Raw genomic sequence first — 16,163 nt, 5'->3', positions numbered from 1 at the left:
TTTTATTTTGCATACAGATCTATAAATGTCACTCATCCAGAAAATAAATCTTTAGAAAGTGTAACAAGCCATCAGCCAAAACCTTAATAGCCCAGTTGGTTGAAATCTAAAAAATTTACATATAAAAAAAAAATATTGTCATTTAGTTCCATTAAAAAATAATCAAAACATTTTTCAGGCCTTTGTTTCATGTTAAAGTTAAATCCAGATGAATGACAGCAGAAACAAAACACTTTCATCAGTTTAACTTTCAGACTTTATTAATAAATTGCAAAACAATCAAAGGGACCAGCAGCAGTCGTCCTCACCGAATCCGTCCATCTGAGGGAAGAAGAGAGGAAAACGTAAGAAAAATACGGATTTGATTAAATTGTTGCAAGCAGAAGTAAAGTCGCTCAGACATCCAAGGAAGGTATGAACCATCTTCGGTCTTTAGACCTCTGGAGGAAACTGCGAATGGATGGAATATACGTCATCACAGCGACTCAAAATAAAGTAAATATAAACCTGAACGTACCATCAGCTGCATGAGGTCTGGAACCACTGGAGACGACCCAGCAGGTTGCAACGTTTCACCACCTGGAAGAGGAAACGTCTGGTTAGCGCTTTAATTATATTGTAGACGGAACAAGAAGTGGAAATCTGCCCTCCATTGTGCTGCTTTTCAGCAATATATCAGAAAACGATTCATTTCTACTCTGCTCTCCTTTAAACTGAGTCAGTCTGAAAAGCAGCATGTCGCGCTGCGATCCTCTGGCAGGAGCAGACCAGCTGCTGGAACGGTCCGAGTCAGACATGTTGGACCAGAATCAGGACAACTCAATTTTATACAGACGAGGTTTAGGATCACTAAAAAATATTTAAAAAAAGTATTTGACAAAAGTGACATTTATGGGTCATAATTCTAAAAAAATTGATATTAACTGCCAATAAATTCTGTTTGAATTAGACTGAACCGATCAGATCTCACTGACAAACCGGAGCAGGAACATCAGAGGCCAGCAGAAAGGTTGGACTGGACCTCACTACACAACAGATCAGCTATACACTGATTTAGTTCAGGACCAACTAATCTCTTAAATGATCAAACAGATTAATTTGTTTTCGCTCAGACATCCAAGGAAGGAATGAACCATCTCTGGTCTTTCAACCTCTGGTGGAAACTGCGAACGGATGGAATATACGTCATCATAGCGAACAGACCTGGTCCATCACGACACCCGTCAAAACGGCTCGAAAAAATGAATTAAGACGTCAGGTACCAACCTGCATGCCTCCAATACTGAAAGGCCTTCCTGCAGAAACTCCTCTACCTGAAACAAGAAGCAAAAAGATTTAAAGCAAAGGATGGAAAAATAAATAATCAATAAGGTTATAGTTTAGGGTCGCTCAGACATCCAAGGAAGATTTGGCCATCTTCGGTCATATAAGACCTCTGGTGGAAACTACGAATGGCAGGAAAATCGTCATCACAGCGACCAGAACAGGTTGAACATGAACTGAACCAAACGTACCAGTTAGATGAGCGGAGAAAACCCAGCAGCTTCATCGTTTGGCAAGAAAATCACCAGGAAGACATTCAGCCTGTCAACAGATTCATACGATTCATTTTCAACTGTAATCCAAGGAAGGTTTAGATTGAAAATATTATTCTAATACTCAGAACCAACAGCACTGTCACATTAAAACACCCATTTTCTAGCAACTAATGATAATTTAGGCAAACAAATTTGAGGTTTTAATTTTATAAGAATTTAAAACAGGGACCACTCTAATGCCAGTTCAAGATCTAGGAAAGTTTCTGCTTTGAAAAATTTTTTAAATCATCCCCCTAAAATCACACCAAGTCACCAGCATTTATTGCTTTCTCACATGGTTGCACAAAACTTGCCTTTGACAGAAGGTCAGAGCCCCGTTTTAACAAATACTGTTCCAACTGACATCCATATTACAATTATAATTGTTTTACATTTTCAGTGGTTTTCAGGAGGCCATGCTTAAAGGTTTCCTTTATCTAGATGGAAAATAAATAATCAATAAGGTTATAATGATGGTTTAGGGTCGCTCAGACATCCAAGGAAGATTTGGCCATCTTCGGTCATTAAGACCTCTGGTGGAAACTACGAATGGCAGGAAAATCGTCATCACAGCGCAGGAAGTGAATGCAGCCAGTTTATTATGATATATAATTTACCTGAAAACTCAGGTTTGATTAAACTTTTATGTGATTATCCTTAAAATAAATTTAATTTATTTTATAAAACTTAGTTTTTATAGGCAGAATTTCTCTCCATATTTCAGATTTAACCATAAACAAACGGATCTTATATCATCAATACTCTACCTGAGGAGATTCTCGCCTTTCTTCTTCTCCTTAATATATCGGTAAAGGTCAACCGAGCCTCTACGGTGGCTGGGAGGACCATTTTCTGTCCAACCAGCAGAACCCTGTGGAAACAGTTGCAGTCAGAAAGGAACCAGAACAAATGTTTACTGTTACTGGTGAGAACAGTAAACGCTCAGACATCCAAGGAAGATTTTGCCATCTTCGGTCATTAAGACCTCTGGTGGAAACTACGAATGGCAGGAAAATCGTCATCACAGCGCAGGAAGTGAATGCAGCCAGGATCACCTGGAGGAGACTCACCTGGTCTGAGCTGCTGCTGCTGGTTCAACGCTAGAAACGCATCAACCCTGCAAAAAAGAGGAGAAATAAACCAAATTTGAGCAAAATGGATGAGGAACATTTAGTCTGGTTTCTCACAGGAAACATTTTATAAGGTTTTGCTACATTTTATTTAAATGATGTTAAATGTAGCCACAAAAACATTTAAGCAATAATAAATCATGTCATTTTACTACAATAGGCACTTCATAATGAACACAATTAACTCTTCAACACATGTTCAGTAAATTAAACTATTATTGTAATAATCTAAACATGTTAAATCTACAGATATTATATAATTATACAGGCTGAAGCCAAAGAAACACGGAAAAAATACAAATAAATAACTTTACAAAATAATTATGTCACTTTATCGGTAAAACGCAATGAATTAAAAGCAAATTCATCACTTTAATCCCAGAAAGTATCGTGAAATGAGCTCGAGATGCGTCACAACGTGGAGGCGAAAGTTTGCGACAGAAATCAGCGACAAACAATCCAACTCCATCCACCAAATAAAGTCACCATCTCGTCTTCTCGTTAGTAGATAAAGATTAAACGTAGCACATCTAAACAGACTGATGTTAAATTATACCTTTTAATCTATGAGACAAACACAAAACTCAGCAGTAAAGACGAAGTTACCTGCTCCTCTCGCCCACTGTGGCAAAATGACCGAAGCGAAGTTCCGTCTCTGCTTAAATACGTCACGGTGCACGGGCGCCGCCTGCCGGACGGGAGGTGAACTGGAAAAAAGAAAATTTATTGCAGTTTAGATTTATTTCTTTTTTCTTCTTCTTTTTTAAATAAAGAACAAAAATACTGAGGAAAGTTCTAGATATTTATTCAAGTCAGGTTAAATCAAATGTTTATATAAATACATATTGTAAGCAAAATACTTTATATATTTTCCGCTTTTATATTTTAGTTTTTCTAAATAGCTTTCCTTGTGTTTTATGAACTCAAGTCTGAGTGAAAATTGGATTGATAATGATTTTTTTTTAAAAAAGCTGATTTTTATGTCTGTTAAATGCATTTTCACACACTGAAGTATTTTTCATTATCTAAAAATATTTCCAGCAGCTATTGAACACCAGAGTGTTTATGTTTTTAATCAATCTGAAAATCTGTTTTCTTTTAAAATTTTAATTCTTGAAAGTAATTAGGCCTATTGTATTTTTATCCTTCCCTGCTTGGGTTTCTCAGATTTTATTTTTTGTTTTATCAGTAGTAGTACTTTAAAACTACTGTTCTCTGTTTTTTAAAATCATAATATATTATATAATGTTCTTGCTATACATAGCATACCATCTATATCTGCACAAAAAGAGAGAGAAATCTTGTGACTATTGCAGGTCAAGAGACACTAAAATGAATAGAGTGTCATTGAGAAAGAGAGTATGTGGACATATGGACCAATCCCCTCTCTCCTTTTCCCTCCATCTAGCTCCTGATTGGATGCTCAAAGTGCATATTATTTGTGTCCCCTCATCCTCCACCCATCCTCCTCCTCACCCTCCTCGTCCTCTTCCTCGCTGGTGGTTGTTGCTGCTGCAAGCTGCTGGTGTTGCTGTGACGATGATATCCTCCCCCTCTTACACACACATACACACACAGACTAGGAGGAGAGGAGAGAAGAGGCAGCAAACAAGACAGTTTCATGACGCGATGGCTGCAGGCTGGAAAGCAGACGCTCCCACTGATGGCCTGGAAAACAGGGTGAGAGCTGGATGCATTTCCTGGGGACAGAAGGATGGATGGATGGAAAGGTGGAGGGGTGGATGAGTGATCGATGGGTGGAGGAATGTTTGATGGTGACAGCAGCAGCTGTAGCATGCCTCAGAGAGGGGGATGATGCAGAAAGGACTGCATGATGGGATCTGGGATGGAGGAAATGAGGATGGACCGACTGAATGCAGTGACCAGCTATCTGTGGATAAATAATCAGTTATCTGTGAGTGTGTGTGTGTGTGTGTGTGTGCGTGTGTGTTTGGTGTGTGTGTGTGTGTGTGCTGTCAGGCCTGCATGCACATGCTAGCATCCTGTCTGCTAACAGAAACAGAAGGTACGTCACTTCTCTGAAGTGAAACTGAGCGACATATTCTGTTTATAGGACCATGCAGTTCCTGCAGAATTCAAATGGATCAGTGATCAGATGCAACCGATCAACTGATCAGTAAAAAAAAAAAGATGCTTAAAGCTGGAAAATCCAGTTGAGTGAGAGAAAATGGATGCAAAACAAGTGCAAATAGAAAAACACGGCTGAAAATATCACTAAAAATATGCAAATATTAACTTAAAGAGGAAAATATAACGTATCATAAATTCAACAATAATTGGATTTAGGAAGAGATGCAGAAGAAAAGACAAATCAATTCAAAATAAAGTCCATAAAGCCGAACAAGAGCTTCATAAATAGACTCGGATTGATTTCTAAAAGGCATTTGATGCATAAATGTTAAAATGACAGAATAGTTGGACCAAAAACTCTGAATCAAAAGTTGTTATAAGAAGATAAGAACAAGCAAACAAGTAAAAAGAAAACTTGTAGTAGAAATAGAATCAAATCGACTAGAAAGAGACAAAACACTTGAAACACAGCAATGAAAATATTGCTAAAAGATACAAAAATGGCAACAAATAATACAAAGCAACTTTAAAAACAGACATCTGTATAAAAAACTGCAATATTGTTAATTATTTTCTTTTTATCATGTGGATTTATAAAATGAATGTTACAGATTGGCTTTCATTTTGAAGTGTCAGATTATTTCACTGCATTTCTTCCAGATTTTTACCATCAGCTACAAAAGATTATCAATAAAAAACAAAACACATTAGTTCAGCCAACATGAGAGACCATTTTTATTGCCACAGAGTAAAATTATTAACCTCTTTCTGAATCCCACACACTGATATTCTAAAAACACTACAGAGACGCTGGGACACTTCAACACTTACAGTAGAAAATGAAGCTTCTTATTGATTTCACCCAGAAAGGGAGGAGAGGGAGAGTATGTGTGGGACCAGAACGTGATGAATGAGTGATTACAACACAGAAAAACAGAAAGTGGACAAGAACATTCCCGTGGGAACGTCAGAGGAGACGGATCAGATGAACCCAGTGTGTGTGTGTGTGTGTGGTGTGTGTTTTTGTGTGTGTGTGTGTGTGTGTGTGTGTGTGTGTGTGTGTTGTGTTTTCTTTGTCTGATTGGCACCGGTTTGTTGATTTATGGACTTGCTACCAGCAGGTTTCCCTGAAATTAGTTTTTATTGAGCTTTGCAATCAGGTGATGGAGCCTCGTCTGCTGATCCAGACGGATTTAAGCAGTTTTTCAATTAACTGAGTTCTGGTTCGACAGACGAAGCTCATTCAGTCGTGAATGAACTGAATCGCAGCAAAAACCCTGAACTCAGAGATTAACCCCATATCAGAAGGAGAAAGTATTTTCCTTTTTACTTGTTATGAGGGGTCCCTCAGGGCTCTGTTTCAGTCCCCTTTTATCTCATTCCAGAAATTTACTCAATCAATTCCTGACATTTAATTGAACAGAAATGACCTTTCCTCACGGGAAAAGGTCTCGTCCATCAGCCTGTTGCTGATTCGGTGAGATTTATGTGATAATCAAGCCAGTATGAAGGTGAAACAATTTAACGGAAATGTCAGAGCCTGGTTTAATGTAACGAATGAAACGCACATCGTCCATCGGACGTGGATGGACTTCATGTTTAGCTTTTGAAATCAAACGCTGACCTGAAACACAAACTTGTGGAACTGATTTGTTCGACTTAAATCTGACATCAGCTCTAAATCCAAGACTTCAGATGTGACGTTTGGTACCAAACTTCTCAAATTCTGAGTTTTTATGCTTCTTGTAGGAGATAATGTCGCCATGATAAAGAGGCTCAAAGCGTCTCATTCTGAGTTAAACCTTTTAAACTCTCATTTAGAATAAAACAGCCACAATTTAGTACTAAGAGTTATAAATTTCCCTGTCTAATTTTGTATTTATGTGAATAGATGTCTTAATAAATAGCCTTAATAAATAAATTAGAGTATTTAATGATTGTTCTGCTTCACTGTTGTACGCTAAGAGCATCTGGAATCATGTCTGGTTGCAGAACAGAGGATTATGCTTTTATGCTTGTGTGGACACTTGAAATCCATCTTATCTTTTTCTGTGTCACTAATAAACAAAAGCTCTTACGACAGGCTGGTTGTAGAGTGCTGCCTCTGCAGATGTGAGCTTTATGTGTGTGTGTGTTGCAGACCTGAAAACCTCCATCTGATTGTGTTTTCATGAGTTTTATCAGTGAGAGTCAGCTGCTCTGAGGCCTCTCCTCAGATTAGACAACTATTGTCCTGTTGCCACGTTGGTTGGTTTGTTTGGTGATCCTTTTGTTGAGCGTCCTCAGCTTCGGTCCAGTAGGTTTCCCATCCTTTAAATGGTGTGTCTAATTGCTTTTAGTCAAAGCAATGACAATCATATTTATAGGCGTACCCATCTAGAGACACCAGATGACTGGATAGATATATGACAGCTGCAGGAAGAAAATGAGCCAGTCTGTGCAGCAAAGAAGAATTCAACACTAGCTTAAAGGAGAACTTGTTGCAACCAAAGCATGCAGAATCCATCCCTATAGTCATGACATTGAAGCACAAAAGGTTACGGTTCACTCAGATTCTTCAAAACTTTAAATCATTTCATAAAAATGCTGAAACATTTTCTGGAGCATTAAACAATCAGCTCCTCTCAAACATCCAAAACAAGAAGGGCTTGAATTGTCTGCAGAACCGTAACAGCCACAGACCGTCACCAGACACACAACCCACTGCGAGAGAGCGTCCCAGAATCCTTTGCTGCATTGTAACATCAGAGCATCAGTGAATGGAGATGTGGGGGTGTGCATCCTGAAGACTTCAGAGGAATCCTTCTGCGGTACGATGTGTGTGTGTGTGTGTGTGTGTGTGTGTGTGTGTGTGTGTGTGTGTGTGTGTGTGTGTGTGTGTGTGTGTGTGTGTGTGTGTGCGTGCGTGCGTGCGTGTGTGTGTGTGTGTGTGTGTGTGTGTGTGTGTGTGTGTGTGTGTGTGTGTGTGTGTGTGTGTGTGCGTGTGTGTGTGTGTTGCAGACGTTAGGAGTGGGTTTGTCTGCAGGAGGCTGATCAGAACATCTCAGGGGACGGAGGCCTTTGAACTGGATTACAAGGAAAACCACTGCAACCCCTCCCCTCTCTGAATTATTCACCAGAACATTGGGCCTCGTGTTTTTAAAAACACTGGAACAGAAATTGCTTGGCTGGCAGAAAAACGATCAACAGTCAGATCTTAGGAATCAAACCTGGTTAGTGAAAGTTGTTACCTGCAGTTTCCTGCTGCTGAGATTCATATTTGAGACATATTTTCCCATTAGAGATTTGATCTCCTCCTGACTGAGGACCAGACAGATTTCTTGTTCACACCTAACCGCCGCCATCATCATCACAACGTGTGCATCGCTGATGCAGAGGGAGCCGGCGACCCAGAATGCTCTGCATCGTCAGTGTGAACCCATTCACATGCTGGAGGATAAATATAGGGTCCTGGGGATTAAAGAACCCGTCGCTGCTTCACATTTTTCTTCTATTTCTTCTCGTTGGTTGGTGTCACCGCACCCCCACTCGCTCTGTGCAGTCTGTTACCAGGGAAACCCCCACCTTTCTCCATCACTTTGACGTCTGTTTGGTGACCTACATTAAAAGCTCTTCATTAGGTTTTGACTTTACAAGGTTGTTCTGAGGATGGTAGCATGGCAGAGGCTTTCCCTGATCTGTGGAGCGAACAGTTTAGTGGAACTAATTCAGAAGAAGAGAAACCGTGATTGAAGCCGATTGAAATCAATAAATCCCACAGATAGTGAGAGCAAGCCAGCCATCCATCATCCACACCTGCTGGTGTTCGTCTCACAGAATCGCCGTCGTGTTTTTGGACAGAGGAAAGAAAACAGAAGACTTGGAGAGAACCCAGAACACTGCAAACAAGCTTTTTATAGGGAAACGTTTGCAAACAGACATCAGATTAAAAACAATTTGATGTCTGGAAACAACAATGAAGTGTCGTTGCTTTTATTCAACTTCACATCAGTTTCTCCCTTTGCCAACTTAAACCGCGGATTTTATAACCTAAAGTTTCCATTTTGGCCTTTTTCCTCTACTTTGTGCCTGTGTGATTAAACCTTCACTTTATTTATCACCTTAAATAACTGTGAAAATATTATATAGTTTATTGTATCTGAAGTTGTGATCCTTGTTTGGTCCATCCTGGTGATAGATTACTAATCATAATCATAACTATTTTACCCGGCAACAGATGATGAGTAAAAGGTGGAAAACTTCTGTAAAGGAGGATATTGAAGGATTTCAGTTCTTCAGATTTAAATGATCAAGTCAAAAATATTAATGAATCAAGAGAGCAGAGACTCAGGCATTAGTACACTGCCACCTGGTGGTGGTTTGCAGAACTACAGAAAGCAGCTCAACCTTCATCCTTATTCAATGGAAACCTCACAGCTGCCCCCTGCTGCGGCCTGCAGAGGAGACATTGTGGTGATAGTGGGACTGGAGATTATCTGCAGAACTGAATAAAATATAAAACTAATTTTGTGTTGCATTGTTTACCCTGTGTCTGCTGGCATGATAACAGATCAGAACACAAAGGACTGAATTATTCCTTATCATCAGTGACAACCTGCTGGTGTCACTGATTTTATAAGTTGTGCAAATGAAAGCATGTGGTCAAGATTTGAATGACTTCTTTCCATCTTAATCTTTAACTCCTAACATTCTTTTCTATTTTTCTCCTGCAGGAATCAGTGGATTCATCCTCAGTGCTCTCCAAATAAAATCAGTTCAACTGAATACAGTTAAATTACTCCTGAAGGGAAACTATCTGCCTCTCACCTTCTTCTTTTTGGTGTTTCAATGGATAAATAACCATCTGGAATGTGGGACAGAAGACTCTCAGATCTACAGAAGAATAACGTTAATGTGGATTATTGACTAAAACCCATCAAATCTAAGATCAGTGCAGATCTTTTTTATATTCAGAATGTGCCAACAGTTTCTACTGGAGTGTTTTTCTCATTTTTCCTGAATGTCCAATGGAGTGAAAAACAAACAGAGTCGGGAGAAAGAACCTGTTAGAAACCAAAGCAACAAACCCTCTGCTTGATCGTAAAGCGTCTTCCCCTGGCTGCGGTGAGGAAGGAGGGGTGTGTTTGGAGGTTCCCCCCCAGCAGGCTGCCGCGCGCAGATGGAGGCCCACCAACACTCCCCAGATAGCAGCAGTGAGGAGTGCACCGTCCTGGAGGCCGCGCCCAGCAAGAACAGCTGCCTGCAGCATGCAGGGAAGGTCAGAACGCCTCCGAGTTCACATCACATTACTAACACATGAACCAAACAGGACAATAAAATGACAAAATGTAAAAAATTAGAACAGGAAGTGAATAAGAACATTAAACAGAATATTTAAATACAGCTGTATTTACATCAGAGCTTAATAAAATGTATACTTAATATGTAAAATATGTTAAATAGATATAAAGTGAACAATTATATTAAATGAATGCAAGTATTAATCCTAATGGCACCAAATGAATATAAATAGTAATTTATGGATGATGCTACAGATGTAAGAAGGGTGGGTGAAAAACAAGCAGTTCACTCTTCTACCCACTCTGAACGTATAAAAATACTTCACTGTGTTTGTTTTAAATTTATTTTATTTGTATATAACTTTGTTTATTGTTACACTAAGTCCAATAAAGTCAAACTATGACTTTTGTGACTAAATTTCTCTCCATTAAAGGTGAGCAACCTGATTAGGATGATTCAAACTCTCACCTTGACTCTTAAAGGGGCAGTTCTATGTATTTTTTATGTTGCCTTTTTATAGCACAATCAAATAACTATAGTCCATTCAGTTATTATAAAAATGCAATTTGTATACCAAACATGACTTAATTTTTCTTATTTTGCCTTGAAATTGAACCTTTGTCTCTTTAAGAAGCTCCTGCTCTTTTCAACACAAAAAAAGCAACTTTACATAAAAACTCCCTTTAAATCAGGCCTCCCTATAGTTATGATCTATTTGAGCTTGAGTCTGAAAAATAATCTAAAAAGCAGAAATTTGATGGGATTATGATAGTTAATTCATCTCCATGTCCGCCTGCAGGTGGCTGACCTGTACTGCTCGGCCTGTGAGTGTGCCCTGTGTGAGGACTGCTTACCGGCCCATGAGGATCACCCCACGGTGGCGCTCAGCCAGGCCCTGGAGCAGCACCGGAGCCGGCTGCAGGAGAGACTCGGGGCGGTCCAGAGCAGGTACCAGCAGAGAACCCCAAAGACCACACACGGACATTTATATGCTAATAGTTTAAAATATGAAAAGGAGAGAACATAAATGAAGTACAGCAAGTGTAGGGGTGACCAGTAGGTGGCATCTTGCATGTTTTAGCTCTCTCCCTGGTTGTTAGCACGCCTCTGGTGTTGGTAACTATCACCAGAGAGAGAACTAAAACATGCAGCATTCTGGCCCTGCAGGACTGATGCTGCATTCCAGTTGTACTCATAGATGCTAAATTCTGATTTTCCAGTCAAAAAAATCAACTGGAACGCCCTACAAACTGGGAAATTGGAGCAACCCCAACTTCCCCCAGTTATGACTTGTGAGGCTGACTTTGCTCTTCAGTATCGCTGCTCCACACATCAAGATGTGGTGGAAACATGTTTATTTTACTAGACACACATGTAAAAGTGAGTCTAAAATCACTGTTAAATGTATCGTCTGCAACTCTGAGCTGAACTAATGAAAAGAGATGTTTGCTGATGGAAATGAAAGATTAAAATGATGTTTGTAAGAGTTATTGCAAACAATGTTGAGAACATCGCAATACTGAAATTCCAAGTTCTTAATTAGAACTCTTTTAGCTTGAATCAGATGTCAAAGTTCCCACTTCCCATGAAACTGGAACACAGCATGGTTTTGGACTAAAGACACAGCATTTGTAAACGGGAAAACACTGACATCTGGTGGCCGTGTGGGGAAACACAACATGAAGGGCACAAGATTTAAGTATTGGCTGATAAGTATGAAATGATCCTTTTCCCTCCTCCTCTGCAGACTGCCCCAGATTTCAGATGCTCTGTCCTTCGTTACGGAGATTCTGCAGCAGCTGAACAACCAGAGAGCTTCCATCGAAGAGGACATCCAGTCCAGCTTCGAGGACCTGCACAAGCAGCTGGACGTTCGGAAGAGCGTCCTTCTCATGGAGCTCGAAGTCACATATGGGCTCAAACAAAAGGTGCAGACAGATAAAACAGAGTGCATTTGCCAGTCATTTGGACTGTGCTCTGACTTTGCAGGAAGAGAAACTTGGAAGTATTGAAGAATGATCTATCTGTCTTTAGGTCCTCCAAGCCCAGATAGACAACCTCACACGTGGAGACGGGGACATCACGTCCACCTGCACCCGGACGGAGGAAGCTCTGGCTGAGGAGGCGAGCGTGGCCACGCTGGAGGTGGAGCATGAGCTGGAGGAGAGGCTCAAGGAGATGGCTATTCTGAGAATGCCATGCCAGCCAGAGGAGAACGACCAGCTGGACCTGGTGATGGAGACAGACGGGCTGAGGAAGTCCATTCACAACCTGGGGACCATAGTTACAACCAGGTGACGAAACAAACAGAAAATACAACAAAACGCTGATTCTTCTGTATCTAACCCTTATTTTCTTCCTCAGCGCTGTGGCAAGTCAGAGTGAAGCCATGGGCACCGGCTTGGAGCAGTGCATTGTGGGACATCCTGCTTCAGTTACTATAGTAACAAGAGACAAGTCAGGGGGAGCCTGCAAGAGTGGAAATGCCATCTTATCAGCTGAGGTTTGTTTCAGAGAAATATAAACAGAATCAGAGGAAAAATCTCAGCACATCTCTACTGGATTTAAAGAGACTGAGTGAAATACTGAATTATTTGAACTAATAAATAATAAAACTCCTTGTTTGCTGGTGTCACATAATGATAGCAACTGCAAAGGCATAAATCAATCTACAAATTAACTGCATTTCTTGATTCATTAATTCATTCATTCAGAAAATTCAATAAAACGTGTGCTGATGCAGGTATTCACCCCCGACGGCAGCATTGTTGACGGTGAGATCCTGGACCACAAGAACGGAACATATGAGTTCGTCTACACGGTGCCCAAGGAGGGCAACTTCTCTCTGGCCCTCCGTCTGTACGACCAGCACATCAAAGGAAGCCCCTTCAAACTGACCGTCACCAAGGCGACCGAGGTCGAGGTCGAGGTGGGTCGGCTAACCCATGTGGACCTTTACGATGTAGGATCAGTGGTTTATAGAAATTTTGTAACTTTGGTAAAGTATGAATACTTCTCTGTGGGATTTCTAGGTGTCTCCATCCACCACCACAGCAACCAACTCAGCAGCCAATGCCACCCCGTCCACAGGCTCCTCTGACGGGACAAAGAGACGAGGAAAGTCCCCGGGTCAGAAGAAGAAAGGTTCCAAGAGGGCCAGCAGCGCTCTGGGAACCCCACGACGAAAAACTCAGAATCCCATCGAGGACGACCTCATCTTCAAGATCGGTGAGAAAACCTGAAACAATTTCCTCTTGAACATAACATCTGGGCCACCAACCTGAATGATAGACGTGCTCAAAGGAGCTAAATAAGTTGGCGATGCGTGGTTCACAGACTCAGGAGGCGATGACTAAATATAATTAGCATGGCAATGGACAACATCTTTGTCTTTAATATGTTCTTCTCTTTTACAGGAACTAAGGGTAGAAATAAGGGTGAGTTCACCAACCTTCAAGGAGTGGCTGCCTCTTCTAGCGGTAGGATTCTGATAGCTGACAGCAACAATCAGTGTGTCCAGGTATACTTCAGTTCATCCAGTCTTGACATCTCACAAAGGTAAATTGAATGAAACCTAAGTTTCGGGTTGCATACTCAGAAATTGATTTGATCATCAGATTTTCTCCAACGAGGGTGAGTTTAAGAGTCGTTTTGGGGTGCGTGGGCGATCTCCTGGCCAGCTGCAGCGGCCAACCGGGGTCGCGGTGCACCCGAGCGGTGACATCATCATTGCTGACTATGATAACAAATGGGTTAGCATCTTCACGTGCGAGGGCAAGTTCAAGGTAAGCTGTTCAGTTCCTCAGTACTGACATTTCTTTCCCATCATGGCTGGTTAGGCAGTTTTTGGACTTAACTGGTACATCTGCTGTATCCAAGGCGAAACTGGGCTCAGGGAGACTCATGGGGCCAAAAGGCGTGTCTGTGGACCAAAATGGTCATGTGATTGTAGTCGACAACAAGGCGTGTACAGTCTTCATCTTCCAGCTAACCGGCAAGCTAATTGCTAAGTTTGGGAGTCGGGGAAATGGTGACAAGCAGTTTGCAGGTAAGCTGGATTCTCCATTGAACTGCTGAGTACATTAAAATCTGTTAGACTCCTCTAAAACTTAGTATGTGTGAAGTTTACTTTAATTGTTCAGTTCTACACACCTTGTACGACAGTGCTGGTGAGCAGCCTTCACTTGAAGCTTTTAATCTTTTGGCTAATCCTTTAATAAAGGGAAGACATTTTGATAAAACATCTGATTGCTTCCTTGTTCTCGTCTTGAAGGTCCACACTTTGCAGCAGTGAACAAGAATAATGAGATCATCGTGACAGACTTCCATAACCACTCTGTCAAGGTACGCAACCAATTACATTCACCCTCTTGCTTTTAATAGAGTCCAATCAATCACTGAACATAATCTGATATCTTTGTGCTGTCAGGTTTTTACCACTGAGGGAGAGCTGGTGTTGAAGTTCGGCTCAAATGGGGAAGGAAACGGCCAGTTCAACGCTCCCACTGGTGTAGCTGTGGATGTAAATGGGAACATCATTGTAGCTGATTGGGGCAACAGCAGAATCCAAGTAAAGCACTGATTTATGGCATTTATGCTGCATTTTAGCAACAAACCCCAGTTATATTTCTCATTTTCACTGGACTTTCTCAGGTTTTTGATGGCAGTGGCTCCTTCCTGTCCTACATAAACACATCAGCAGACCCACTGTACGGCCCGCAAGGCCTGGCACTGACCTCGGACGGCCATGTGGTGGTCGCCGACTCTGGTAACCATTGCTTCAAGGTCTACCGCTACCTACAATGATAAAGACTAGTGAAGAAGTAGGAGAGGAGAACAAGGAGGGCAGTGGTGAGAGGAAAGCTGAAGCTCACAATGTTTAACTCCATCTATCCATTGCATGAACTTGTCCTGATGGATTAACTGAAGGAAAGAAATGCCAAGGAAAACGTTCGGCCGCTGTCCTTACGTGACCTGAACTTCAGAGGAGACGTCTAACCTCAGTGACGTCTGGAGGAATGAACCCAGAGTGGAACATAAAGGTGACATGTTGCCCTCCAGAAACGTATCTCTGCAGTACTTTGCAGCAATGGATTTCTGTTTTTAATAAAAGATGTCTGCCTTCACCTATAGCGGAAAAAGATTGATCAGCCAAGTATTGAACACAAGTGGAAAATTAATGGTTCAAAAAGGAAACCTTGCATATTAAATCTATGTTGTGAATGTTGGATTGACGAAACGTCAGTGGCATAAATGCAGATGTTGAGGTAATTTGGTGGAAATGATTTGAATTAATGATAGTTTGACAATGTTCTGCCTTGATGTATTGTATGTAAAAGACAAAATAATGTCTGGTGAGGTAAAAGGGGTCCAGAGCTTTGACTTTTCTCAGTTTATTGTTCAAAGGCTTCATGTCAACTGCTCAGATGGTCTTTAGGCAAAACAATCAGCTTTAACTGATCAAGCTTTCAGTGGAAATTCTCGACTCCACTCAATTTCTCTAAACTAAAGCATTATGAGAGTATTAGGGTCACTGTAGATTAAAACATATTAATATGGCCACAGAGCAGTTAAATTTCCATATTTACTAGAAACATGATGGAAGAGCGGTAAAAGGTTAAATTAAAATTAAAATTCAGAATTTAAATGGAAAACCTCAGACATTTACCAAGGGTTAGGGACCTCATCCGACTTTAGACCCTCTCTAAAAACTCTTATGATTACTTATTGTCATAGTTCAATCTCCAAATATACCTTAATATGCATTAATGGGCAAAGTGGAAACCGCTAATGCTAATATTCACGGTCTTCAAGGTACAGCCTGTTAGTGCTAACGGAAATGAATGGCGGCATTGATTGGCGGCTTTGCAACAGCAGCATCAAAAACAAAATCCATAAAAACTGAAGTTTGAATAGGAGGGTCCAGTCTATAAGAGTTTTTATTCTCCGTGGCCACATTTCTTTATTTTATCATATACAATGGTCCTAATAGTCGGCAAACTGCAGACCAATGTCAATATTATAACCTCCATGTTCAAAGTGATGACTCTGTGGTTGGAGGCATTCGATAGATTTGGATTGATTC

At 40.8% G+C, this 16,163-nt stretch overlaps 1 protein-coding gene, 1 long non-coding RNA gene and 4 other non-coding genes across 7 annotated transcripts; 1 reads left to right on the top strand and 5 right to left on the bottom strand.

Annotated features, from left to right (window-relative positions):
* Positions 1 to 242: 242 nt before the first annotated feature.
* On the bottom strand, positions 243 to 3,359 carry LOC129351391 (uncharacterized). The gene is made up of 7 exons (XR_008604726.1): positions 3,314 to 3,359; positions 2,648 to 2,694; positions 2,345 to 2,448; positions 1,515 to 1,584; positions 1,267 to 1,313; positions 518 to 579; positions 243 to 321 (listed from the first exon to the last, which is right to left on the bottom strand). It is a non-coding gene; the product is annotated as an uncharacterized LOC129351391 (long non-coding RNA).
* LOC129351461 (small nucleolar RNA SNORD14) lies at positions 392 to 484 on the bottom strand. Its single transcript, XR_008604736.1, has one exon. It is a non-coding gene; the product is annotated as a small nucleolar RNA SNORD14 (small nucleolar RNA).
* LOC129351462 (small nucleolar RNA SNORD14) lies at positions 1,105 to 1,197 on the bottom strand. Its single transcript, XR_008604737.1, has one exon. It is a non-coding gene; the product is annotated as a small nucleolar RNA SNORD14 (small nucleolar RNA).
* LOC129351463 (small nucleolar RNA SNORD14) lies at positions 1,386 to 1,478 on the bottom strand. Its single transcript, XR_008604738.1, has one exon. It is a non-coding gene; the product is annotated as a small nucleolar RNA SNORD14 (small nucleolar RNA).
* Positions 2,516 to 2,607, bottom strand: LOC129351464 (small nucleolar RNA SNORD14). Its single transcript, XR_008604739.1, has one exon. It is a non-coding gene; the product is annotated as a small nucleolar RNA SNORD14 (small nucleolar RNA).
* An 834-nt stretch (positions 3,360 to 4,193) lies between the features above and the next one.
* On the top strand, positions 4,194 to 15,713 carry LOC129351434 (tripartite motif-containing protein 2-like). 2 transcript variants are annotated; one of them, XM_055020294.1, is made up of 14 exons: positions 4,194 to 4,387; positions 9,511 to 10,055; positions 10,878 to 11,026; positions 11,826 to 12,006; positions 12,113 to 12,372; positions 12,443 to 12,581; positions 12,822 to 13,001; positions 13,111 to 13,306; positions 13,495 to 13,598; positions 13,696 to 13,863; positions 13,958 to 14,126; positions 14,352 to 14,422; positions 14,508 to 14,648; positions 14,732 to 15,713. In XM_055020294.1, the coding sequence occupies exons 2-14, from the start codon at positions 9,957 to 9,959 to the stop codon at positions 14,882 to 14,884; spliced, it is 2,010 nt and encodes a 669-aa protein (XP_054876269.1). In that variant the 5' UTR covers positions 4,194 to 4,387; positions 9,511 to 9,956; the 3' UTR covers positions 14,885 to 15,713. The 2 variants fall into 2 exon arrangements, with proteins under 2 accessions (XP_054876269.1, XP_054876268.1); XM_055020293.1 differs by having other exon boundaries at positions 12,822 to 13,007.
* The last annotated feature ends 450 nt before the right edge of the window (positions 15,714 to 16,163 follow it).

This window comes from Poeciliopsis prolifica, unplaced genomic scaffold (genome assembly GCF_027474105.1).
Source record: "Poeciliopsis prolifica strain line A6 unplaced genomic scaffold, Auburn_PproV2 SCAFFOLD066, whole genome shotgun sequence".
Lineage (NCBI taxonomy): Eukaryota > Metazoa > Chordata > Actinopteri > Cyprinodontiformes > Poeciliidae > Poeciliopsis > Poeciliopsis prolifica.
The sequence above is the reverse complement of the archived record's forward strand: the minus strand, read 5'-3'. Positions and strand labels throughout refer to the sequence as shown.

Bases quoted from the DNA above. Each gene is read 5' to 3' on its own strand.
- LOC129351434 (XM_055020293.1), top strand. From the start codon at position 9,957: ATGGAGGCCCACCAACACTCCCCAGATAGCAGCAGTGAGGAGTGCACC. The intron at 13,864-13,957 runs GTAAGCTGTTCA...GCTGTATCCAAG, and splicing joins CGTGCGAGGGCAAGTTCAAG to GCGAAACTGGGCTCAGGGAG. The intron at 14,423-14,507 runs GTACGCAACCAA...TTGTGCTGTCAG, and splicing joins TCCATAACCACTCTGTCAAG to GTTTTTACCACTGAGGGAGA.